At 39.2% G+C, this 27,296-nt stretch overlaps 1 protein-coding gene across 1 annotated transcript in view; it reads left to right on the plus strand.

Moving 5' to 3' along the window:
• The window catches only part of LOC139687167 (uncharacterized), a 244,143-nt gene that overhangs the window by 168,254 nt on the left and 48,593 nt on the right, over positions 1–27,296 (plus strand). Inside the window, exons 5-8 of the mRNA XM_071584299.1 lie at positions 9,424–9,785; positions 16,010–16,637; positions 21,393–21,806; positions 23,301–23,391. Coding sequence (XP_071440400.1) covers positions 9,424–9,785; positions 16,010–16,637; positions 21,393–21,806; positions 23,301–23,391 — 1,495 coding nt within the window. The remainder of the gene's footprint in view (positions 1–9,423; positions 9,786–16,009; positions 16,638–21,392; positions 21,807–23,300; positions 23,392–27,296) is intronic.

A 27,296-nucleotide genomic window follows, 5' to 3' on the forward strand; every position in this document is an offset into this window, starting at 1 on the left:
GGTAGTATTCTCATCAATTTTCTTTGGTAAATAGAGTTTTAAATTCTCTTTGACCACATTCACTCATGAATTTCTCGGTCTAACCCTTAATGCAAATAATTGATTTTTTTCTCGTCAAGATGCAAGCCATTCTCTTTACGCTATTTCATTAGCAAAGCATGCTTAGCATGGTATTTCCGTTGAGTTTGAACTGAGCTGAGTAATTTTTTAAATATTTCCCTGTTTTTACATAGTGAGCTACCAAAGGCTTGCAAAATTTTTAAATTCTTGCAATTTCCTGTAAATTGCATATATTTTTACGAATATAATATTTATTTTCCATGAAGCATGTAAAACCATTGCTGGTAGGAAAAATATTTTATTCTAGGAACCATATAGCAAAAATTTACTAAATTTTATATATCTGCACTGCTCCTTTTCCACCAACGTATGTGCCGAGAATTCAAATGTATTAGGCATATATTCAAACGAAAGGATAATTCGTCATCTCACAATTATTTATTGACCTATAAAATCCAGGAGATTTTACGATTGACCCACTGTTCAGCACTTAATTTCACATTCCTCATCCACTATTGCCGAACATAGTTTTTGAGAGTACTTACTCACTAAAGCACAAAATTTTCAAAAAAATATGTAACCTTGCTGGCACAACATGAGTACACAAACAAAGAAATATAAACTATCCGAAACTTACTCTTTACAAATCGCTTACTTTCAACCAGTCAACCCTTCTAATTGTACTGAGAAGGTAAAATCGGAGTGATAATAGCTGTCGGTTGAAACTCCAGTTCCAGCTCCATTCATCGTTGAATACTCCAGTCAGAACTAGGTCAAGGGATGATGGCGTGGCGTGAGTCGCGGAAGAACATCAAATGCAGAGGGTACTCCTCCTGCTGCTAGTCCAGTCTCGCCGAACGAACCCGAGGGCGTGAAATACCCCGGGGGATATTCTCATTAATACTGTAGACGGGGAAGAAAGCAAGCTTTCGTATCGGCCTGTGCTAGGGATGGAGGGCTACCCTCGTACTGAAAGGTCGGACTGGTTAAACCCCAGTGACATCGCTCTTATCTGGATATTTCCTTTTCTCCTGTTTAAAAACACCGTTAATATCTCTCCTTTGAGTTCTTGAGAATTTTACTCCTCTTATGTGTCTCCAAATCCGTTTTCGCCTCACCCAGATTTCTCTTTCCTCATTTTCAAACCTCTCGCCGCGTCTCTCCATCTCCCCTTCGCTTTTCCTCCCAGTCTCACCGTTTATTCCCTGACTCAAAATTTCTTAGTCTCCCGTAGATTATATACCCTGAAGTTTGCCGCTAATACCAGAGATAATTCATTCAAATAGCAATTACGAGCAAAAGTTGAACCTTCTCCCGAAGGAAACGTCGAAAATAATGTGAGTATCAAATCAAATTTCATTTATCATCCATTACTAAAAAAGAAAGAAAGACTCGTACTTTTCCACAGATTTTATTATACGGTACAAATTTCATTTCCCTGAAATTGAAGAGGCGATTTAAAATCGAATACATCAAACAGATGCATATATATATATATATATATATATATATATATATATATATATATATATATATATATATATATATATATATAACATTTGAATCAGGTAAGCTTAAATGTAAAGCTTTCTTGGACAAGTGCCAGAGAAGGCATAGAAAGTGTTTTATCAACACCAATACTATTCATCACGCGTAAGATTGGTTTTATGTACCTCCCGACTAATATTTCATGTATCAGCTAGTCTCTCGTTTTCGAAAAGGAATACACAATACGCTTGGAATTTCCACAAAAATTTTATAATTAAGATCCAAATTTCGGCTTCATGAGTCATCTTCAAGTGAAAACAAAAACATTGAAATGTCTTTAAATACCCATCAATGGGTGTAGATGTTATGGGTAGAGAAGGGACTAATCTCACTAACACAGCAGTCTCATCTCTACCAATTTCCTTTCTCCCACACTTAGTGATATGAAGACATTCCAATGTTTTTGTTTTCACCTGAAGAAGACTCATGAAGTCGAAACCAGGATCTCAATTATATTTATGTATTTATTTAACAATTTTTTTGTTGGGGCGAGATTGAGACTTTATAGTAACTTCTTACACCTAATCCCTATATATTATATTAATGATAATGATAGACACCCAAGCGGCGGGAATCGAACCCGCGACCTCTAAGTTGGCAGGCGAGGACGTTACCCCGCCGCCACCGAGGGGGGGGGGGATTCCAAGCATTTTGCCTATTCCTTTTCTAATATGGAATGTTTCCACAAATTAAACCTTGCGAATGCACGATTTGCTCTTTAGTTTTAACATCTTTAAATTCAGTCATTACTATTGAACCAGTTAACAACGGTAAAGTTGATTTACTCCTCGTCTTAAATCGTCTACTAAGCCACTGTTTCAAGTGCAAAAAGTTGAAATAGTCACTAGGTTCAAGTTCTGGACTGCCAATAGCGGTCCTAAAACGCTCGTCCACCGCAATATTCTTTGCTATTTTTGTTAGTCGATAGGCATTTTCGGCACCTTGCTCGCGATTTCTCATTCCCCGCTGTTTCGTTTAAATTCGTGTAAGTAATAGTGCATCTAAAATGAGCAAATTTATCAGCCAGATCATGAAAAGATGATCATATCGCAGTTTTTGGTCCATTTGTTGAACGGATTCATCGGTGTGGAAACTAGCTCTGCCGCTCCGCTCTTCATCATGAATATTGGTGCGGTCATATTTGAAGTCTACATTCTATTTTCTAGCCTCTCCTTCGCGCATTATTGTAGACCCATAAACTAGGCACAACTCTCGATGAAATTAGACAGCTGATGATATTTATGCGCACAAAATTTGAAACACAGCAAGCACTTCTCAATTAGCGGGAGCAAAGATTTTCGCAAGCATTGTTATCTGCAATCGCCGACTGGCAAACGACTTTTGAATCAAAGCAAAAACTTAATTGGCTTTGGAAACAATCAATAGATCATCGATGCATCTCTACAACTTCATTCAGGCCCGCCGATATTTAAATATAATATAAAGGCTTTTACTTTTCAAATATGCCTCTGAGTTGTATTCATTCACCTTACGTTCAATTACTCTCTTACTCCTGCATCTTGCCTCTAAATCTGTCCGATGAGGTTATCCCTTCTTCTTTACAGAATATTTTTAATACTTCTCCCTCCTCTTATTTATCGAGAATCCTAATAAACAAGTTGTTTCAACTTCATAATTCCCATTTCAACCACATTGTCATTGACTAACCTGACGCGCTTTTTTGCTAAGCCGAAGGTTGCGGGTTCCAGTTCTGTCCAAGGTATGAGTCATGCGTCAACTCTGGTGGTTTCACCAAGAGTATCGGGATACTAAGGGGAGCACGGAACATCAGAGGCGTCCAGAGAGCCAAAAAATAATATCCCTTTTCTGCTGCTGATGGAGCCTCGCTTTAGTCTTTAATAATATCCTCAACTCCTCCAGGCCGTCAAATCTTAGTCTTTATCTTCTACGAGTAATATATTGAGTTTGAAATCACAATTATGTCTGTCTTCTAATAAACTTATGGCAAAGCATGAAGTGTCTTTTTTGTGTGTGAAGCACGGCCGATGTTCTTTGACTCTTATGTTGAAAGCTCTTCCTTTATATTCCGAGTAAATTCCATTGCCGTCGTTACTTGTTTTAAAACGTCCACCTTGTCATTGTTTGTCCCTAGTATGTCTTTATGTGCTTATTTGTTATGAAAATCGGTTCTTAATCCCTTCTCTTTGAATTACAATGACACCCTATCAAGGAAAGGTAGCCCTCTCCACTTTGACCCTTCTTCTTGACGAGGTAGTCGTATAAATCCCTTTCTAAGCTATACGTGCTTGTTTCCTTCTGGAGAGTCAGCCCACCAAATGTGTAGGGTATCCGCTGTTTTCCAATATTTTTTCATGGTCTGGATTTGCATTTGTATGTTTGCGATTTACATGGAAATTCTGAATAATCTGTATATAATTGATTGGAAGAAGACCAGTCTTTGTGAAATGTGGTGTCTTGGATTAAAGGGTATCCCTTGGTCGGTATGGCATTGTATTCTGAATATGGAGAATTAAAACATCCTTTTGATGATTCTAATGCACAAATTCAACTAATTCAGAGTCCCCAAATCTATCCGTCACATGTAAAATTGATATTCTCATCAAGATAATCAAACAATCTCAAGAAATTGTTCGTCTTTCCGTTCCTGACCACACACAAAAAACAAATCATCTATAAATTGTTGCCAGCGCGCCACGCTCTGGCCACGCTTTGTACATGGATGCTCCGAGGGACCTATTATCTCAAGTAAACTGCTTACTTATTCTCTTGTAAAAGGCTTGATAATTGGACCATCGTAATTGCACGCACTTGTCACTGTAGGCAGACTGCACCGCTTTGAGACTTCTGCAACAATTAATTTTTATTCATGTTTATTTATGCACAGTAAAATATTTGAGGAAAGGTATCTTATATTGATATAGAAGTATTTCCCTGTAGGATAATTAAGTGATCAAAAATAGCAGTCGTATTTTTTTAGAACTGTGAGTAAATTGATTTTTATGACATTGTATTTTCTTTCGCCGAGTTCAGTTTCACAGATCCCTTACAACGAAGTGGAATCTGTGAGTTAGGTTTCATAAAGCCTCATAATTATTATGACTTCAGTTAATATGCCTTTTAGACGTGTTTGTACACCAATTATTCGCGATGTGTAAGCACACAAATTAAAAAGGAAAAAAATGTGAATAAAGTTTTCAAGCTTGCACTCGCCTTTCAGTACTTGACAAATGGCTTTCCAAGATTTTTTGGAATATTTTCATTGAAGTCTTAGGGTTGAACACTCCAAGTTGTCACTTATGAATGTCGCGTATTCCCAGCCGATATTAAATACTACGCCTGATTGCGAATAAAAGGTCAAATGAATTAGGCGCACAAATGGGTTGGCGTGACATTTATTACGAGATGGAAATACATAGGATGGATGTGACAGTGAAGCGTAGGACGTTCGCGCTCGGACGGAAAAAAATTTGCGGCGTTTATTAACGGCCAACAAGCAAAATGCGCACGAAAAACCATCGCTGCCAACAAATTTACTTCTACTCTTTTTCTTTCGACTATTTTAGCCAGCGTCTTGTTTTTCATCCTTTGCGCATTTAATCTACCAGCTATAATTATTTTTGATGCCGACAGACCTGCCATTGTCTTTTTCTCGATATCTCAATTTCCCATTAATTAAAGCCATCTCTCATTTCACCCTTGCTCTCCCCATCTTTCGACTATGGATGACCCCTCTTATCTTTCCTGTTTTCCTTCCTATACTTCCTCTCTCCTTTATATAAGTTTTACACTTTCCACCATGGCCACCCACTCACTTTCATGCAATGATCCAATGAGAACTGATAGCCCAGATACCGTACGAAAGCCACCATTTCCTTTCTCCCGCATATCTTTATATTTCCGTGCACCCCAGGGAAAAATTTTCTAGTTTTTCTCATTGATTTTTATCTCAGGGCCAGTGGTTAACTCTGAAATATTCTGGAAAAATGACCTCCACCTCAACGTGGCCCCAAAACTAATCCTGATAGTCCCTTTATCTTTAAGAAAAGCCTTTTCTGGGAGTAACTCGAGGATTTCACTGTATTATATCTGCAGGGTTTCACTCCACTTTGCTGAAGATGCGTTTCTGTATATCAGGGCTGCAATTTTCTATTTTGACACCTTATATTCTATATCATTTTTATTTTCATATCTTTATATGTCACTTGAAATGTTTTCGTGAATTTACTGTTTATCAAACCCATTTAAAAATTATTCTATTCATTAACATCATTAGTTATTTGTTCCTCAAGTCCATTGCATATCATTAATAATATAATACACGTATTTTTCATCTTTCCATAAACTTATTAAGGTTGAATCACTTCTACGCCATTTACCTTCGCGCAATGATCATTGCATGAAACGCATTTTTTTGGTCTTTCTCTTTGGTAAATAAAGTTTTCTTTATGTAAAGTATTTTTCTGTCACGGATTCAGCAAAATGACGATAAAGTATTTCTCTAAGTCCTAATTCCCTTGACAATCTATGCGTTTTTCAATATGGCCAACTGAAACGATCACACTAGGCTAATGTCAATTAAGCACCTAAATAACTATTTGTTCTTCTATAAACTTGTGGATTAAAAATAACGATTCAACTCTCCCGAAGGCTTCCCATGCTCGTACATATTTATCATCATTGCTCCCACTACGTTTAAAGGTCAGAAGGTGATGCATGGCCTCAATCCCTTTGGAAGATTGCCCCAGACTTATCTATTTCCTATATTTTCTCCCTCTTCCCTTCTCTCTCTCCCCCAAGAGGTTTCCTCCCACGGTCATTTCCGATCGCCTCCTTTGACCTGAGAGAGCTTCTCTCTCTCTTCAAGCTGGTCGATTTCTCTCTCCGCTCTTCTGCCAAAATAAATCTATAAGCCGGTGAAAATTAATTTCACTGAAATTGGATGGGAAAAAAGCCATAAAGCTAACAGGTCCTCGTAATCTTCGTCGATTTTCCGTGGCTCCACTACAGCGCCGTTCCCATTGCATTGACGTGACGGTCATTTTTTTCTCAGCATGCGCAGGACCGTCTTTCTCGCAACATTTTTTTTTTTGACGGCCTTTAATTTTCCAAGTAGAAAATATGATTCTCGCTCAATTCAACATTTTCCATCCTCACCTTGAACACAAACAAGATATTAGCGGAATCCTTATGAAAACCCCATATTCATTATACGTAGACCGTACAAGTTGCTGAATTGACATCCATATTCAAAAGCATGGATCTGGTGTTTGAGAAAACAGTTATTCCAGAATATATTTTGTAAAAACCGTAAAAACTTGGTGTGTAATCTAAAACTATTCATTTTTCTGATTTTCACGGGTATGTTCCCAACTTGAAAATAGATTAGTTTAGAAATAGTGCTACATTAAGAGCGTAAAGTGCTTACGTCACATAATTGATTAATAACAACCATATTGATCATCATCATCTATATTTCAGTATTAGGTTTGATGCAGACCTCCATTCTTCTCTATTTAGTGTCCAGTCCCTCACCCCCTGATAGTCCTTGTTTTTTACGTCCTTCTTAATTTGTCCTGTGTACGTACAAGTCTCTTGGCCTTCCTCACGGGATATTTCCTTCAATTTTCCCTTTCACTCCATTTCCAACTGATAAATTGTGTTCAAGGTGTGTTCAATCTACTTTTTCTTTGCCCTGGAGTATTCCATAGGGTTTCCTCCTCTTTTGCTCTTCCATATACGAGGGTAATCCCAGAAGTACCCGACCCAACATAGAAAACACAAACATTTTGGAAAAAAATGTATTTATTTTTCAACATAATCTCCTCTCAGCTATATACACATTTCCCAGCGATGCTCAAAAGGTCCGATACCCTTTTTATAATAAGAATTTTCTTGTTCCTCAAAATAGCCATTTACTGCCGGCATCACTTCTTTACAGTTGGAAAATCTTTGACCACCAAGCCAAGTTTTCGAACAGAAAATAATCCGAGGGGGCTACAATTGGCAAATAGGGTGCACGAGGTAGCAATTCAAACTTTAAGTCATGAAGTTCGGCTATTGTAATAACGGATATGTGAGCTCTTGCGTTGTCTCGATGAAACAACACTTTCTTCTTAGTCAAATGCGGCCGCTTTTGCTTGATTTCTTCGCTCAAACGTTGCAATAAGTTCGCATAATACTCGCCGTTGATAGTTTTTCCTTTTTCAAGATAGTCAAAGAAAATTGTCCCACGCGCATCCCAAAAAACCAACGCCATGACCTTGCCTGCAGATGAAACGGTCTTCGCCTTCTTTGGAGGCAGTTCTCCCTTTGGAATCCATTGTTTTGTTTTCTTTTGTCTCGGGTGTGAAGTAATGGACCCATGCTTCATCCATGGTTATGAAAAGGCGCGAAAATTCTTCTTTGTTGGTGTGACGCTTTGCCAAGCACTCCATTGAAACATCTTCACGATACCCAATATTTTACTGTTTTAAATGAAAGAGCTGAGTCACCTTGAGTGGAATCTATTTCAACTTTAATATTGGTATGGCTGAGACCTTTCAAATAAAAGTATTGTATCACATAACGATGACCAATTTTCTCCATTTTCACAAATTCACTGAAAACGTTCACTATGGAAAGTTGCCAAACAAATACTAAACAACGTGGCGTCTTCAAACTTGAAAAATATACTTTCAACATTGCGTATTTTATATTACGGTGATAATTTTTTAATAACTACAACCATCTCCAGGTGAGGCCGGTTACTTATGGGAACATTTTCGTACTTACTCTTTCCTCACTTTATATGTCCACTTAATATTCAGCTTTTTCCTCCGGTACCATGTTTCAAAGGTACCCTATTCTTCGCTAATATATATATATATATATATATATATATATATATATATATATATATATATATTAGCATTACTTCTATATCTTCAGATGAAGACGGATTGTTTCCGTCGAAATATCAAGAAAATACGTGTGAGTGTTCTTCTTTTTTTGTGTTTCTATATTGTGTGTTACTGTGTATTGTACTATTCGGCACTTCCGTGTTACGTCTACGAAAGCATATATATGTATTCATTTATTCATATATTTATATATATAGTACAGAAAAAAGCTAAAGGCTTTACGAGTAATTACTAAATTAATCGATCCTCAGAATTATGCAATTCTGAAGGCATCAGCTAATTAATGCACTACACTACAACAAGTTCCTCTTCAATATATTGCAAAAGTAACTATGAAATGAAAGCACCCCTTTTTCTTATATTGTCTGGTGAAGAAAAACATTCTGCATTAATGATACATCTGCATTAAATTAATTTGAAGTTAAAATTTCAAAAATTATGTAACATTTTCGGTCGTTTTTCATGCTGTATCGGAATTATTTATTTGGGGAATGCGCCATTAGAGAAAGGTGGGTAGTTTGGCAGGTGTGGGATGAACAGGGCATGGAGGAAGGGTGAAGAGAAACCCGGTGTTAGTATTAGCCTAGTCTTAAACGAAAAGCGCCTAAGATATTACGGTTAAACATCCCATCCGACGGACAGCGTACTCATTTAAAGTGCTCTCCGAAAAGTACCCTAAGTAGGGATAAGGATACGGCTGAAAAATCTTAACACATCCAAGATTCGAACCCTGGTCTTTGGGTGGGGAGCCCGTCTTTCTAATCTAGTCTCACAAAAAATATAAGCCGCAGAGCGACTGAGTAAAATTTATTTATGATATTTAGGGCTACAATAGGAAGTAGCACAGATCGCACTTTCTACGGAATTCCGAATCCTACTAAACGCGTTGAGTAATTAATTGTTCGACTCTTTCCTTTCTCTCTCTTCTTCACAGCCGTGGTCCTCTGCACCTCAAATCCAGAGCTGGAGAGCACCCTGGCTCTACTGGAGAGGGCCCTGGCTTTGTCCCCCCGCCCCAACCACAGCCCCCCGGCCCTCTTCCTCCTCCGCCTCCCGACCGCCTGCACCCCGCCGGCCTCCTGCGAGCATCCCCGCGACGTCTTTGACTCCGCCATCGGCTGGAGAGGAGCGGTCAAGGTGATGTCCTACGAGGACCCCCTGGCAGCCGAGACGCCTTTCCCCACAACCAGCACCACCACGCCGGCGGCGGCGACAGAGGCCACCGAGCCGGTCGGCGAAGAGTTAACATCTCCCTCTAACGGCAGCTGGCCGGCGCGGGAGGACGAGTCGACGGCCGTGAGTCTGGGAATCGCTGTACGTCCCCTACTAACGGTCCCACACCTTGAGATGCTGTTTTTACATACGTTTTGCTTCACTCCCGACGCTGTCGATATCCAAAGAGAAGTATCCAGAAGATAACCATTTCCAGAGTAGAAAAATTTGAGAATAACATTGACGAAAAACGCCATAAAAATATTTAAGTATTTGGGAATGAACTAGAATAGGTGGAGCAGTTGGCGTATTTAGACAGCGTTTTAGAGGAATTTGGGCTCAGTATTAAGGATATTAAGAGAATAATTGCGTTGATAAAAAAGTTATTGCAATAAAAGGAACTGATAACTGTTTTTTATTAAAGCAGTACTTGTCTACCAGGTTTGAATAGGTTTCCGATGAACCCTGGGACTACTCACTACTGTGCAACTAATTCTTAACGAGCAAAACGCAAAATATCCTTGGATATCTTTCTATTTATTAAATTAAATCATTCTTAATATTCTATATGCTTCCTTACTCTATTACTTGTAAAATGCATATTCAACCTCCTCCCTCTACCTCGCTTTCCCAGTATTCTACCCTATAGTGCCGTCTCCAGCACCTCATTGCTCCTCGGTATCTCCTGCATCCGCTTGTCCTACCTTTTTCAAATTCTTCTTACAGCATTCTGTCTTCTTCTACCATTTCTAGCTCCTCATCGTTTATTTTTCTTTCCTTCAATTTTATTTATTCCATTCTTCTCCACAGGGACATCTCTAAGACATCCTAACTAAGCTTATTCTACTGCCTCAACGGCCAAGTTTCTGAATCACTTGAAATTTTGCTGTCGCTCTATTTATGTTGTTACTTGCATTTTATTGCTTTTTCATTTAAATTTTCTATCCCTGATGACAGTTACACAACATAAAGAAAACATTAGAAAACACTTTTTTATGGAGCATAGTGCTGTATAATTCAAAAAAAGGCAAGAAAAAGAGAGTATATTGAAGCATTTTGGAATGTGAGCATGGATAAGAATGGAGAACGTTAATTAGGCGGAGAATAGGCCTAGCGGAGAAATTTCAAGTGTAATTTGGCGGAGGAAGATGTTGCAGGGGAAAATATGAAAATAAGAGTTAAAATGAATGTATAAAATATTGAAGGGTAGTATGGTGTTTAAGGTTGTCATAGAATGGATAATACAGCTTAAAAGGAGTAGAGATAGGAAGGGAATATACCTTTCAAACAGCAAGAAGGCCAGTAGAGCGTATGATTGACTGAAGACGGAATTAACTTAGGATGAACGAGGATGTCCACGCAATACGAAGAACATTATGGTCATTAGCTACCACCCAAAATCTACCTTTAATGGGTAGATTTCCTTGAAAAAGAGAATGACATATTGGTGAACCGTTGCACTTGAAAGTGTCAAACTGAGTACGCCTATTTGAATTTTTTTCCTTTCATCATCAATTTACAATAAAATTGATATCCAGGTCACCGTTTTCTAATTAACCTTTATAAATTCAATCGGAAAGGAAAGATAATTATTTACTAGAAACAATTTCATTTTACCATTAATCTTAAATTTTCGGGAAAAAATATCGTGAGACTTATTTCCCTAAAGAATTTCATATCTGTACTGACGATGAATAAAGCAGTTCACAAAGTAAGCGGAATTTAAAGTTTCTCGAAAAAATACATTGCTCGTAGGATCTTCAGAAATTTTTCTGTCGCTTTCCTTTTTGTATTTTGTTTTCAGGAACAATTGGCTAAATTATTGTTCTGATAATTAACGCAGACAATTCTTGCAACGCGTCTTGCTGCTTCAAAGAGGGATATGTAGAGTTACTTTCGATAATCGGGAGAACTTTAAAATTATTGTCAAATCCTGGGAATTTCCGGACAGAACCGGAGAATGGGCAACCTAATTTATGTCATTCCCCCAAATGGGAGAAGAAATCCGACAGTTTGCGACAGGGTATGATATGAGTGATGGATGGGTTAAAAGGAAAACAATAATGTCTTCTACCCCCGCACTAAGAGGAGCCAGGCATGTGAATAATTGCAACAAAAAAACTAATCGTATTCGGGGATTCCTTCATTTTTTCTTTGCTTTTTAACTGTCTAAATTTGTCTCTTATTTTCAAATCTGCAAATTTCTGTCTTTGAATTTATAAATCAAATTTTTAATAAAGGCATTTCATTAAAAGAGCAACTCAAGCAAACAAAAAATAGCAATTTGAGGAATAACTTCCATATGAAAATACCTATATATATATATATATATATATATATATATATATATATATATATATATATACTACAATTTTCACTCAACTTGGCATTTGAGTGAAAATTACCGTCAAATCGACGTTAGTTCCCTATTTCGCTTCGGAAAGGTAAAATATTCCCTGATCGCTTTTTGCAAATAAAATCTTTTTTTTGGTACAAACAACATGTTCCACTTGTCTTCTAAGTGCATTTATATTCGTTTTTAATCAATTTCCACCCTTGGATTCATTTCTTAATTTAGAAATTATATGATGTTATTCTTATATGATTCAAGAACTCGTCCTGAATTTCCGCTAGGCGCTCAATTTGCGCTTCTTCCCATAGATGGAGGAAATTATGAGATTAAAATTATTAATCATTACCATGATTCATCTACACCACGGAGATTGCGTGTTTAAAGGCTAAATCTCCAGGTGTCATTTTTTTACTAAACAAACCGAGGAAAAAGTTCACGGTTTGGATTACTGGCAATTATCTTTGTCCTACGGTCCAATTACAGCCACTTCCTGGGCGAAACTCTTCCGTTCATGATGCATTACAGTTCGTGAATCGAAGAGATATTAATTTCTCTATCCTCCTAAATAAGCTCTTAATTTATTTTGGTACGTTTTTGTAATCTGAAGATTTGTATCCCTTATTCATATTATTTGGTTAAGATTTGGGATCATAAATCATTTAATTGCTCTCACAACCCATTCCTTTAAATTTGAATGATTATTACCACTGGATTCATGCTCAATATCGTCATCTTGGTTTCATTTGATCTCAGCAAAAATAAAATTGCTTTGAGGTTTTTGACAGATCAGTGCGCCGTGACCTCTAGAGTAATTTTGGGGTGGATTTTCAAATGTTCATATTTTTTATGAGTGACATTAATTTTGGAACTTACAGCTCTGTGCGTTGTAAACATGTTAATCTACTTGATGGATATGATTTAAATGTCATGATGAAGATCGACTCAGTCAGCTTTTATGACGCATAATATTACTTTTGATTTTCTTGTACTAAATTTAAACATCATTTCAGCGTGGCTTTTTGAATAAAGGTCGTCCTGTTTCATTATACATTCTTTTAATTCCTCCTCTTTTTTCGGTGATTTGACCCCAGGGGTACTCAGTGTTGCCTTCTGCTTGGTTTCGGCTTTATTTATAAGTTTTTCTCCTTGAAACATTCATAAATATTAATTTTTCACTCAAATCTGCATATTCGACGTATATTCACAGCCCCTTTTTTTCAAACACTGGATACCTTAAGATAACCTATAGTTGACTTTTGGTAAACAGGACCCCGTATCTTAAAGCCTTAAGTCAATTCGCATGCCTTGGAAAAGCGGTCGTAACTATAGTACACGTGTAATACATTTTAGGCCACTTGTAGGGTAAAAAATAGATTCAATAACCATTAGAGTATTGGTAATCCATTTAATGGTAATGCTTGCGCCATAATTTTATTTCTATTAGAAGACTTTTCATGACCAGATTACAAGAACTTTTCTCTTAAAAACCCAACTACGCAGTTGGAAAACGTGCTTTTATTATTTATCTAAACGATTCAATCAGCCATAGTTTAGAGAGTAAGCGTAGTAATACCACTGATTTTACATCGATGGCACTCTACAGGAGATATCATGCTTTCCTCAATCGATCCAACTTCCTTATATTTCGCTTCTACATATTATTTACAGGTATTTCCACGGTAGTTCAACAAACTCCCTTATTAAAAGCTACATTTCACTAATTAATCCTTTTCTATACCTCTTATTTTCTCTATCTCATCCTTTCTGTATCCATACATACTCATGTTCCATAAATATAAATAAATCGTTTGAAATGATCTCCTCCAGGCCACTCATTTCGACTGAAAACTCCCTTTAAAGTGCCGAACCTCGGACCAGAGGACCTTGGTTCGAAATTTCTTTCCCTCTTATTAAGCTGCTTTTTTGGCGTTTAGCTGGTCTCAACCCATAGCCCCAGATATACAGTGAAATTCACACTGCATACATCCGCAGTTTTACTATCTTCACATTAATTATCTTGATTTCGTGTAAGATGTCTTGCGTCTCGACAACAAAGATTTTAACTTTCAATGCCCGGTTAATTTTATTCCCGTTGATCCTTGGCGGGTGGTGCGTTGAAGTTCGTCATCACATTGAAATATCCCAGTTTTTCACGATGAAAGGGACTGATGGAATACAATAAATGCATAATATTACGGCAACATTTGCCCTAAAAAAGTAAATTCAAGTCTATGGTGAAGATTAAGGATAAAAATCCAGAATGAAAAAACACAAAAGAAATCTAGGGTGAATTGATTTTAGAGTTCTTATGCTGAAGTTTCAGGGAAAGTAACGATGATGTCGCGTTGCAGAGATAGTGGGTGGAAAATCAATCGAAATTCGTAACTAACAGATATGGGTAGAAAATTCTGGGAAAACACTGAAGGATATTGAAAAAAACGCACAATTTGCAACTTACTCTTTTGTTTCACTAGGTAACAATAAATAAATTAATTAGTTCCTTCATTTCGTTGACGGATCGACAGTCAAAATGACAGCTGAACAGTCAAAAGTCAAAAATGATTCACATTTGAAAGACTGTGGGTGGTAAAGGATCAGACGTGAGGCAATATTGGGGGGATGTTAATAAATATGTGATGAAGTGAGACATCGGAGGGAAAGAGAGAAGGGTCGGAAAATCCCTTTAATGTATGGAATGGCTCCAACGCCGGAAATTGCTTTTGCCTCGAAGTCTCATTCTGTACTGTTCAGAATACCCTGGAGCCCTTAAGCGACATGATAGTTTCTTTTTTTTCTCAGCTACACATTTTTTTAATATTGCTGTCGTTTTAATAAAATATATCCTCTTCCATATTCAAAATAAGAGAGTTCATCCTCAGGTTGCATCCATATGGAGCGACCCTTTGACAGCATGAAAATCTTGAAAGTCGGTTTATTTATCGTTTAAAAAATAAGTCATAAACAGCCGCTCGTGTCTTTATAGTTCACGGAAGAATTTCAGATAAATACATTTTTTTAAATGCTAAAACAAAATGGCAATGTCGAAGGTTTTGCACATCCATAGTGATATACTCGTAAACAAAATCGAACCTGCAGTAGATACCTTTACGCGTTATTACTTAAGTAGATGCCTACTTGAAAAAATTAACTTTCCTAAATAACAGTTGTAAAGTATTTGTATGCATAGATAAACTAATGAAATTAGCGCTGAAAAGTGTCGGGTGTTATTAATAATGTCTTTTCATTGGTATCAAACTTTGATAGCCATTATTATTTCCACATTTTTAGCTCAAGAATAAAACTGCATTCGTTTTTAATTGGTCAACATACGAATCCCTTATTTTATTTGCAAGCTCTAATCTCATTATGTTTCCTCTTAAAAGTATAACTTTTAGCTATTTGATATTTATTTTAATGGCCAACCACAGTAAATAACCCAACGGTTTGTTAGTTGGGTGATAGCAGAGCCTACCTATTATGAAGCCCCTTTGCCTACACCACGTGGAATCCACACATCAAAGTTAGGGGATCAGTTCCTTTTCGTGCAACGCCTGTGGTTTCCAAGGAAAATCTGGCGACCAAAAAATCACACAGCTTGGGTGATTTTTCTAATGCCAGTCTGAGTAATTGAAGCTCATGTGCCCAGAAGAGTAAACAGGAATCAAATCCTGTCACCCGGCCACTGCTGTTCTTTCTTCATCAATTTTCAAGAATGATTTATTATGATTATACATGTATTAATTATTTGATTTATTCTAATCAGCCAAGGGAAAAATAAGATTTTATTTAAAAGGTTGGCTAATGATAGATATATAATTATGTTTGATTTGGTACTGATTATGGCTCGCGGATCAATTAAATTGACAGCAGTACTTCTATTTAAATGAAAGGTTGAAGCAAAACAATATGAAGATAATTTCTTATGATTACTGAAGAACGCCATCCATCCTTTCAGGAGATGCGCCCCATGAACGTGGATATCTTCTCGGTCGTCTACGACGCCGTGGCCGCCGCAGCTGCCGTCCTCCAGGCCAGAGAGCACGCGGTCCCAAACCAAATGACGACATCCCCACCACCCTTGCCGCAGTCCTCCTACCCGCTTCCACCAGCCTCATCGTCAAAGAGCCCCTCACCAACCACGACGGATGGTCCCGGGAGCGCCACGCCGACCACGACATCCCCCACGGGTCTCCTCCTTTCAACGACCCCCGTTCCCCCCTTCCGGCGTCGGATCACGACGACTTCCCTGCCTCCCACAACCCCCGGAGGCGCTCATCCCTCATCCCCGCCCCCCTACTCCTCTTCGCCAAATCCGACGTCTGCCCTCGCCGCCCTCAGCCCGACCAGGGGTCTTTTCCCCCCTGATAACACCACCACCGATTCCTCCACCTCGCTGCCTCCACCGACCCCGAGTCCGGAGCCCCCGATAGTGTACACGAGCCGGGTCGGCCACCGGGTGCTCATCGACGGCCGGACGGGTGCCCGGTTGGTTTGCTTCGTCGTGTACCGGGCTTGGTACAAGAAGTCCGACATCCGGTGGAAGGAGATATTGAGGCAAGAGCGCCCGGGAGGCCAACTGCACGGTAAGTTGGATCCCATTTACCGTCCTGTGACGCCCCATCGCTCGAGGCACTTAATCCTCCCCACCCGACCCATTCAACTTGACTGTAGAGCAGAATTCGGTGAACGTTATTTTCAGTTATTATCAGTATCAGATGAAAAATTGTGCTGAGAAATTTTTATTTTCACTCTTCTATTTGTATAAATTACTAACCAGTGTCGAGAGAATGTGTCTTCTCCAGTACTGCTCGGTTTTTTTTTGGATTTTCCACAAATGTATTGCTTTTCTTAATGTTTTCCAGGAATCTCAAAACCCCCTCCTGAAGAGTGAAAATAAAACCATCATATTGCCAAAGTGGCTCAATCTCCTTGGTTCACTTAGAATTTTTCTTTACGATGATATGTTGTGATCCATTGTCTATGCATTGCCATTCGACTTAACTTATAATTATTTGAATTAGATAAATTTAACAGTTTCAATTGTTTGATAATTCTTATTTAATAGTAATTTTTAAAATTGCAACTCTACAGTGCTGCACGCCTCTTTCGGTAGAGAGATAAAAAGTTTAAATTTAATCAATATAATTCTTTGTCGTATTTTCTGCTCATTAATTTTACCACGGGGTGTGATTTTTTTTGCGATCGGCTTCCTCAAATTCTGTTGCTATTTCTTTGCATAATTTACACAGTCAATGAAAAATCTCTATAACTCAAGAATATGGACTCAAAATTAAATATCGTTTCACTTAAGCAGGGATAGGAGCTATTTTATTCGCTGTTTTTTTCTTTGGTTTGTTTTATTCTAGAAATGTAACTCTTTCGATGAAGCGGAATGAATTTAAAGAGAAAGTAACTGGAAGAGATTTTTCAAAACTGTCTCTTGTGACAGACATGTCAAATGGAAACTCAAACGGAGTAGGTATAATGATATAATCTCTCACCGCGACGTTCCTTAAGATGCCATTAGTCATGTCTGCTCTGTTGCTTTGCCAGATCTCAAACTCGAAAGGGTTTTCGTTTGGAAAGTCAAATTGGTTGGTTCTTTGGAAATTTTACATCGTCTGCTTTGCAAGCGTATGATGTCTAATGAGGACACAGCAGGTTTTTCAGATGACCTTAATGATATAAAAACGCTGGTGCGACACTTGGCAATTAGAATTAAACTTAAATAAGTGCGTAGTCATACATATTTGGAAGAGTGCGATTCCCACCCGAGCGCCTACTGCATTGGGAACACCGAAACGGAATGTGTAGACTCAATGAAATACCTGGGCGTTACCCTCTCATACGATCTATCCCGGGTGAAGCACATACGGGGAATATGTGGACAAGCTTACAAAAAATTAGGCTTTATTAGAGGAGTACTGGGTAAATTTGATGAAAAGGTCAAAGAGAACTGTTATGTCTTTGGTTGGGCCTCATTTAGAATGTGCTGCAAGTATAAATGGGATCCTCACGAAGTTGGATTAATTTCCGAATTGGATGGCGTGCAGCCTAGAGGAGCTAGATTTGTAAAACGTTGTCATGATAAACTTAGTAGCGTATCCTAAATATTAGAGCAGCTAAGCTAAGAAGGTTAAATATCAGATTAAAGCTCTTGCATAAATTAGAAGGGCGTCTCTTTAGCAGTGATGTTGAAATTGTATTATTACCCCCATCGTACTTCGGGAGGAGATATCATGTTAATTAAATTAGAGAGATCAAATGTAGGGCAGATAGGTTTAAGATGTCATTTTTTCCACGAATGATGAGGGGTCATAATAACATTTTCCGACCGCGGTAGGGTCATGTTTGGGTAAAAATTAGTCTGGTGTGTTTTCAACCCCTGCCACACACCCTAGCGGTGGTTTACAGTGCGTATATAAATAAATTTAAGGCCACCCACTACACTTTGTAAATTCTTAGCCAAGCGCACGATATGAAGGAGCATTTTGGTTTGATTATCCCTGCATGAGCAGATAGATGAAGAAGTACGAGTATATTGCATTTGGATTCTTCATCCCCACTTAATTGAATTCCTCTCCAACGTAATTTGATTAACCTTGAGTAGCAGAATCACGTATCCTGCTGGACGTTATTAGCTTCCCACCTTTTATTCAATTTTATAATTTATTAAGGGATATGGAAAACCGAGTTCAAAGTGGAAAAAGGTAAGAGAGGCTTTTAATAATTTTATTTTTATTTTTTCTTATGCCTTATACGCCTCATTTTTCAATTCTTTGTGCTTCCCGACAGGATTCTGAATTGTGAAAAATGAGTTTTGGTGGGTTCAACCAGAAAAAATCAAGATATTAGAACTGTTATTGGATGTATTTTTCGGGGTAGAATTTCCATCGAAGTTCACTTAAGTGAAAGACTCTTTCCATTGAAGTCCTAAGTTTTAAAAGATCAGCACCAAAACATTATTTGTAAATCAGAACTGGAACTTTCATTTCGTTTTAATGGGAATTAAGGTAAAATTTTCTTCCTGAGAGTGTAACTTTGCTGCAGTTAAAACGTTAATATTACGGTTTCATATAGACCCTTTTACATCCACTCCTGTCAAAGAACCCTGGGAAGAATTTGCTTTTTTAATTTTATTTCGCTTTGGTTCACCTTCCTATTTTTAAGATTTCAATTCGTAATGTATTCAATTTGATGGCTTATTTCCATATGCGAAGAGTACTTCCGTGAAGCTCATTCCTTGAAACCTCTCACGGAATGAGCTTCACGGAAGTGAAAGAATTCGATTGTCATTTAGTAAATCACGCATAGATATTTGGTTGAACACAAGCTGTCTGTGGTGATTTCAGTAAGCTCATTAAATGTCTAAGCAGATTTTATTGAAAAATTGTATACTCGTTTAAAGTGATTTTTTTCTCGTTAGATTTCGTTTACAAAATGGTAGATATGAATGCCTTTTCACTGGGAAAGTGGGTACTTTAAGTTCTGTAGTAGGGACTCTGGGAGACAGTTGGAACCTCGGAGTCTGGAACCTCGAAGATTGATGAGGATCTAATTGAACTCAATGTTTCAGTACCTGCCATTTTAGTCGCTGCTATTTTCATTCATAATGGTTTTAAATGCAAAAATTTCAGAGCATAAAAATCATTCGCCTTGACTGGGATTCGAACGCGGACCCCTCTATTTCTGGCCGAGTGCTTTAGCCAGTTAAGCTGTTAAGCCGTCATATTAAACTTTAAAATTTCCGGGGCTTTAAAGGAACAAGATGTTGTGACGAAATGCCGTACATTCAATGTCACAGGCATTCGTAGTCGTGCGCGACGCGCCACAGTCCACAAGGTTAAAGCCAACTTTTAATCACTTATGTTGTTTATACCTTTGACAAAATCCAAGAAACTGCGAGAGATGACTCAACAGTAACTTTTAACATAATGGTTATATATTCAAGTTTGGAGGCCAAGTGTCGTTAGGTTTAGGGGTGTATTTGTCCCGATCGTAAAATAACACATTTCAAAGATGTTAGCGTCTTCGCTTTGCAATCCTGTCTGGGGCTCGTTGGATTTGCTGTGTCTTAAACTAAGTAGGGATTAACGTTACATCAACTACCTATCTCTCAACTTTTACCGCGGGCTGAGTAGCTACAGTTGCGCGTATCTTTTCAAAATACACTGGGAGTTTCATTAAATCTATTGAGTGTACTTTTTTCCGTGGACAATAGGATTATCAGAGAAAATATTAGATGTGATGAAAATGTTGTGTTGCATTAGGATGATGAAAACAAAATGAGTAGACAGAGTAGCCATTGAAGTACTTTGAAAAGTGGGCGAAGAGAGATGGAGGGCACTTGTAAGAAGAATAGAGAAATTAGTTGGATTAAAATTGAAGCACAATAGCTTAATGGATCTTAAATTGTTAAAGAAATCAAAGAGGGAAAACTTCAGGGGGATGGACGACGAGGAGGTAATGGAAAATAACAGTGAAAGGAGTTGTGAGATAATAAAGAGAATGACAGAGCAAAAACATAAAGAGATTAATAAAGAATTAGGAGAATGACAGAGAATGTTGGTTTGGAAAAGTAATACAAGCCAATCCTCGAATTGATGTCCAGATGATGATGGAAATGTAAACGGTGAGTCCTCGTCGCCCTCTGTTTCCTTCTGTTGACTTTAAAAAGAGGTAGATACAAGGTTGTGGTGAACAGTTTCCGGCCTGATAAATAAAAACAACATTTTTCGTTTTTTTTCGCTTAATTTTTAACATAATCTCCATCAATATTAATACATTTTTCGTAACGGTGCTCTAATGCAATGATGCCAGTTGTATCATGCGATTCGTCAAGTCCCTCAAAATACTCATTTATGGCATTGATGACTTCCTCGTTGCTCTCAAATGTTTTATCACCGTGCCATTTTTTAGCTGGGTTAGGTTTAGATAGGTTAGGAAACAGATGATAGTCACCGCGGGCTTAATCCGTTGAATATGGTGGATAGGGGAACAATTCGAAGATTTTAGCCATCGCAATGACCGAAGAATGGGTAGGTGCGGTGTCATGGTGAAACAAGATTTTTTTTCTTCGCTAAGTGAGGTCATTTATTTTTCACTTCGTCCTTTAAATATTGCAATAACTCTGCCTAGAATTGACCTCCGATGGCCTTACTCGTATGTCGATGGCTCACGTTGGGAAAAAATCTCAACGGAGTACGGATGTATGGAAACTTGGCGTGAAACGACCCGAAGCCGTTGCGCCTTAGCTCTCAAGTGACCGGTGAGAGGGGACGACGACTCGCTCCACCTCTCTTCGACCTGCAAACCCCAATCGCTCTCACCGCCCTTAGGTCACGCTCTGGTCCAGCCGCACACCTCGGCGCCCACCACCTCCGTGGAGCACCAGCAGCAGATAGAGGGGGGAGCGGTGGAGGGTGGAGGGAGGGCGGCCGACGGCGGTGAGGAGGCGGCGGCCGGGGGTGGAGGAGCGGCGGGGGAGGGCGAGGAGGAGGGGGGCGTCGGCTGGGAGGAGGATCAGGAGGAGGGGGAGCTGGAGGACGGAGGGGCGGAGGGGGCGGGAGAGGAGCAGTACGACGAGGACTACGATGAGGAGGACTACCGCCGGCTCCTGGAGGGGGGTGGGGTACTGCCAGGGGGGCGGGGGCTGGGGCTAGAAGGCGATGAGGGCACCGGGGGGCGGAGGTGCCGGGGGGAATCGGACGGAGAGGAGTGCGAGGATGAGGAGGAGGATGGCATCTGGAAGGGTGAGCCACACATTTATCTCTTCTTATTTTAGATATTAAGCAGTAGAGGGGGGCATCCGAAAATTACTGGAGTCATTTCCATAAATTGGTCTTTGAATTTTTTAAATTTACAGTCCTCACTGTATCGCGATAACAGAAAAAATGCATTAAGTTTGCCGATGGACTTTACACTTGACAAGCAATATGCTATATTAAAATTTTGCTTTTCCCTGAACAAATCATCAACCAAGGCCAATGTAATACTACAAGCAGAGCTAGGAGATGACTATGATATTTTAAGAGAGGACACAATCAAATTCATTGGAAGGTAGACCCGGACCTCCTGTCACTGCTCATACGGAGGTAAATATTAGCGCCGCTTCTGCCATTGTAAGGTAAAATTTTCAAGAGCAATAATGACAAGAAGATTATCAGAAATAATTTCAATTTTTAATGGGGTGATATCTCCTCACATTGGCAACAGAAATACTATACATGAGGGGTGTGAAATGCATAGCGGAATACTAGGCTGCTCATCCCCAAACAACAGGATGTATTCTCGCAGGTTTGTTTGCAGTTGAAGTCAATGTTACACGAATATGAGGGGCTTCTTTCAAAGGTTACCACTAAAGCTATGTGTGAAAAACTCACACATAACTAAAACCAAAAAAGAAGCCAAGGTGGTGGGAAAGTTATGGTCATATAATTCTTTGGCATTCACGGTATCAGCATGTTCCACAAGCACACAGCACACAACTGTATATGAAGATGTTTTAGCCATACTGTACGGCTGTATTTAAATTGCTCATAGATCATATCAATCGCAAAAGGCCACATTTCAAGTTAATACGCTATATACCGTACCAAGAATAATGCGCGACCACCATTTGCCAATTTTGTTGCTGTATAAATCCCGAAAATAGAGTAAAGCGTACCCCTCATCTTCATCACAGTCCAAATGTAGTCCCATGTGAATTTTTCTTATTCCCCAGGGGGAAGAAACATCCATAATGTGAAGAAATGCCTTCGTGAAAAGCGTGTTTCATAATAAGAAGTAGTGGCTATGAACGCGATTTTGAAGGGCCTATCAAAAAAGATTTCCCAAGTTACTGTAAAGATCAAAGTAGAGGTGGATCCAACGGATGCATTGCATCCAATCGGGACCATAATCGAAGGAGCATCAAAATTTGGAGTATGAGTGTTTAATATATGCCAAAGTTCACTTTTCATGGAACAACTCTAATTGCACCATTTATTCATATGTCATAATAGCACTTATCAAGTAATAGGAGTCTTTTTTTCTAATAAAATATCATATTTATTTTTTTACTGATTCGCTCGCATCTACTCCCTTATTACAGGTACAAGGAGACAAGGGCAAAACTTAATTACTCAACAGGTCAATGGTGTATGTATTTCAATAGTTTCATATTGAGTGCGAAATAGACGTAACAAAGTTATTAACTGACTGCCCATGTTTGACTATTCACCTAATCAATTTTTTTCATATTTCAGGGCCACATCTGAGGGCAGCCCACATCGTGTCCATCGTTCTGGGCTCAGCTGCATTCGTCATTATAGCCATCTTGGTAGCAGCCATCGCAAGGTATATTTTTCGTTTACCATTCTTGACTCTTTAAGTGGTCCAATTTCATATTATGCTAACTAGGTTACTCCATTATTCTAACGATTTCAATGTACTGAACTCATTTACTCTTACAAAGTCGTCCTTAATGCAAAATCGTATCTTGTATGGCATGCTATAAACTTACTTCCATTTGTTTTTCGTTACTCACTTGGTTGCCCAACTCTCACGCTGATACTATGCACCGAGGTGATAAAAATATTGAAAATATTTTGAATGTCCCAGTTTCCCATGAATAATGTCCTTTCACATTGAATAATGTCGTTCCACACTTAAAATTTTCGATGAAAGTATAGACATATTCATGCTCATAGCATTAACGTAATTTCTCATATTTTTATCATTATGATAACTTCTCAGTTCATTTTAAAATTTAACAACTTTAAAATTTAGTTTATGATTTTATCTACTATACCAAAGAAATAAATCGTTTATTTTGCTGTGACCTCTTGAGTACATTCTAATTTTATGAGTAACCTAAGTTAATCCTTGCATACCTCTCTGCTACACTTTCTCTGCCTAGCTGAAGCAAAAGGAAGCTTGCGGCACAAATCATAATCATTGACTGAAAATTATGGTTGAAAAAATCAAAAATTGAGATAAAAAATTAAGAAACAGCATGCAAATATGAATATAATAATTTGCGCAAGTCAAAGAATGCTACTTACATATGGGGGTAGGTCAATAAATAAGTCTCAAATGTTAGCAAGACAAACACAGGAGCTGTTACAAACATTCAATTTGGAACGTTTGGAACATCCACTGTACCATTTTGACTTACCTCCCAGTGATTTTTATCTGCTAGGGTCCCTAAAATACCCTTTGGGTGGCCGACGTTTTGAAAATGATGATGCCGTAGTCCAAGAGGTTACTCGTTGGCTGCGATAGCAAACAAAAGACATATTTGCTGTCGGTTATCAAGTACTTGTAAAGTGATTGAATGGTTGTCTGGATGTAGAGAAAATTTTAATAAAATTAAGGAATTTAATTTTATTATCAATACCTCTGTTCAAATTTGCGAATTACTTATTGACTTAGCCGCGTTCATTTGGAATGTATTAATATGTGTATTGTCAATCCAAGATAAGTGTTTGCTTAGCGAGAGTTTCGTCAATGTTCTTTCCGTTTCTTCTTAACTTTTTAAGCGTAACTTTCTTAAATTCCGAACACCCACAAATTGAAAACAACTGGCAGAAAGCCGGGGTCGGGACGATTACTTTCCCCTCACTCCCTTTTCCCCTTCCATTTCCCTGTTCCCCGTCCCTCCCTCCACGTAGGCGCCTGTTCCAGCGATAGTATGATTCGCTCGAAAATACGCAAAAAAAGAGGGCGCTTGTGACGTGGCCAAAATTTGATCCAGTACTGAATTTATGTTTTGGCGCTAGTCCCACTTGTTAGTTCGGCTTATGGTCCTGACCCCGTTTCCCCCTTTTTATTTCCGTGGTGCCTCTGAAACGTGTCAACGCAAATCCTGGCTTTTTTAGCCGAATCCAGCGTCCGTCGACAGTTCCATTCCCTCTCCTGCAACCCTCCACCCTTCCCTTCCTCCATTCCCTCCCAAACCAACTCTACCCAAAGGACCCTTCTACTCACACCCTCCATCCCCCGGGCTCCTTAAAAAAAATAATAATACAACCCTTTCGGTCTTCGCCCTTCCTTAATCCGAATATAAGGGTCTCGGGGCGAGCGTTGTTTGGGAAGAGCAACAGATGGAATTCATACAACGACTCAAGGCTATCTCTGGGCGATTCCTGGAATCCAAATGCTCCGCTACGAGATTGAATGTCACTCAGGTTAAAACAGAAGAAACCAAACCAACTCTGCTGTTTCAAACCTCATCCCAAATTCCGCCACCCCCCCTCCACGAATACCGAATTTTCTCATTCTTTCCCGGCGATTTTGTTATAATGAAGAATTTTCCACAAATTGGATGTGATTAAAATATTAACCTCAAAAAGAATGGGTTGTGCGACAATTCAAAACCTCTCAAATATTATTATCTTGAATTTGAAGTAATCATCGGAAGACTTTTAAAGCATTTGAAATACATTTGAAGGTAAACTTAGAGAATGAAAGCCGTTTAGCATATCAAATCTCTCTTCCCACAAGAATTTTGCACATGAGCGAGGTTTACAGCGAATTTGGGTCCAATAGTCTTGGGTTTTCTGTGAGCTCTTCAAGGGAAATAGCAGTCATTTTTATGAATTTTTAGTGGATGTGTGAAAAATATGATTTATATATTTCATTTTATTACTTATTGTAATGCCCTCTTGATCAAGGTTATTTTCAATTATAGTGCTGCACAATAATCCAATGAAAAAAGACTCATTAAAAAACATTGAGGCTTTTGAATTCAAAGGTAAATTAACAATTCAAGTCAAGGGCTTTGTCAAACGCCAGCAACGCATTTCCCACAGTAATTCCTGAAGGGGGTTTGCTAGTTTAACTTTAAATCCTAATATATTTTTCATGTACAGGGTTCGTCCAGAAAATAAGTGTAATGATTTTTTCCCGCCGCTCCAGGCGCGCCCAGCACCGCTCTGACGGGCTGCGATTGGAGGGGGGTATGTTGGCAAGCGACGCTGAAAAAGGCAGTCGGCTCTGAGCTGTGGTGTAGTGAGGAGCTCTGTTAACGCGAACCTCCACGCTCGACCCACGTCACGGAACGCGATGCCGAAGTTTTTGGAGCAGCGTTATTCCATCAAATTTGCGGTAAAGCTTGGGAAATCGTCTACCGAAACTGTCGGTATGATTAACCAGGCTTACGGGGAGTCAGCCATGTCCAGAAACATGATCTTTCGGTGGCACAAGATGTTCGTGGAGGGCAGAGAAGAGGTCGACGACGAACCACGGCCTGGACGCCCATCAACGACACTCACCGACGAAAATGTGCGAAAAGTTCGCGATGTACTGAACTCTGATCGTCGTCTTAGTGTTCGGATGATAGCAGAGCAGTGTAATGTGCCAAAAACAATAGTGCACGAGATTATTAGGGAGCAATTACAGATGCGAAAAATTTGTGCAAAGTTCGTGCCGAAAGTGCTCAGTGATGATCAAAGACTCAATCGTTTGGAAATCGCGACACAACTTGCGGATCACTGCAAAAATGATCCACATTTTTTAGAGAATATTGTTTCGGGTGACGAGACATGGATCTTTGAGTACGACCCGGAGTCGAAGAGACAAAGTGCGGAGTGGCACACCCCATCATCACCCCGTCAAAAGAAAGCTCGCATGAGCAAATCTCGGATCAAGGCGATGCTCATTGTCTTTTTTGACAAAAGGGGAGTCGTCCACTACGAATTTGTACCTGAACGACAAACTGTAAATGCTGAATTTTACGTCCAAGTGCTCGACAGGCTTCGAAAACGAGTCGCCCGCGTCCGGCCAGCGATCAAAAACATCTGGCGGCTGCATCACGACAATGCGCCGTCTCACACCGCGCTTGTTGTGTCGGGCTTCTTGGCCAAGCACGGCGTGGCAACGCTGCCGCACCTGCCCTACAGCCCGGACTTGGCACCACCGGACTTCTTTCCCGAAGATAAAGAGGAGTTTGAAAGGAACGCGATACGGGACTTTGGACGCCGTCAAAGAGGCCGTGACGACGTGTCTTCGAGAGGTTCCCGATGATGCCTTCGCGGGAGCGTTCCAGGAATGGGAACGCCGCTGGAACAAGTGTATCGACTCACAAGGGTCCTATTTTGAGGAATATTAGCTTAAGATATGTAAAAGTGTCATAAATTTTTTTTCCTGAGCTCAGTACACTTATTTTCCGGACGAACCCTGTATGTCCCTGAGGTGGTTATTTCCAGATATGGTCAAATACCATTTCAATATAAAATTCAGTGCTTAAAGCTCACCAACTA

Source organism: Hetaerina americana, unplaced genomic scaffold (assembly GCF_022747635.1).
Source record: "Hetaerina americana unplaced genomic scaffold, ioHetAmer1.1.p SCAF_17, whole genome shotgun sequence".
NCBI classification, from domain to species: Eukaryota; Metazoa; Arthropoda; class Insecta; order Odonata; family Calopterygidae; genus Hetaerina; species Hetaerina americana.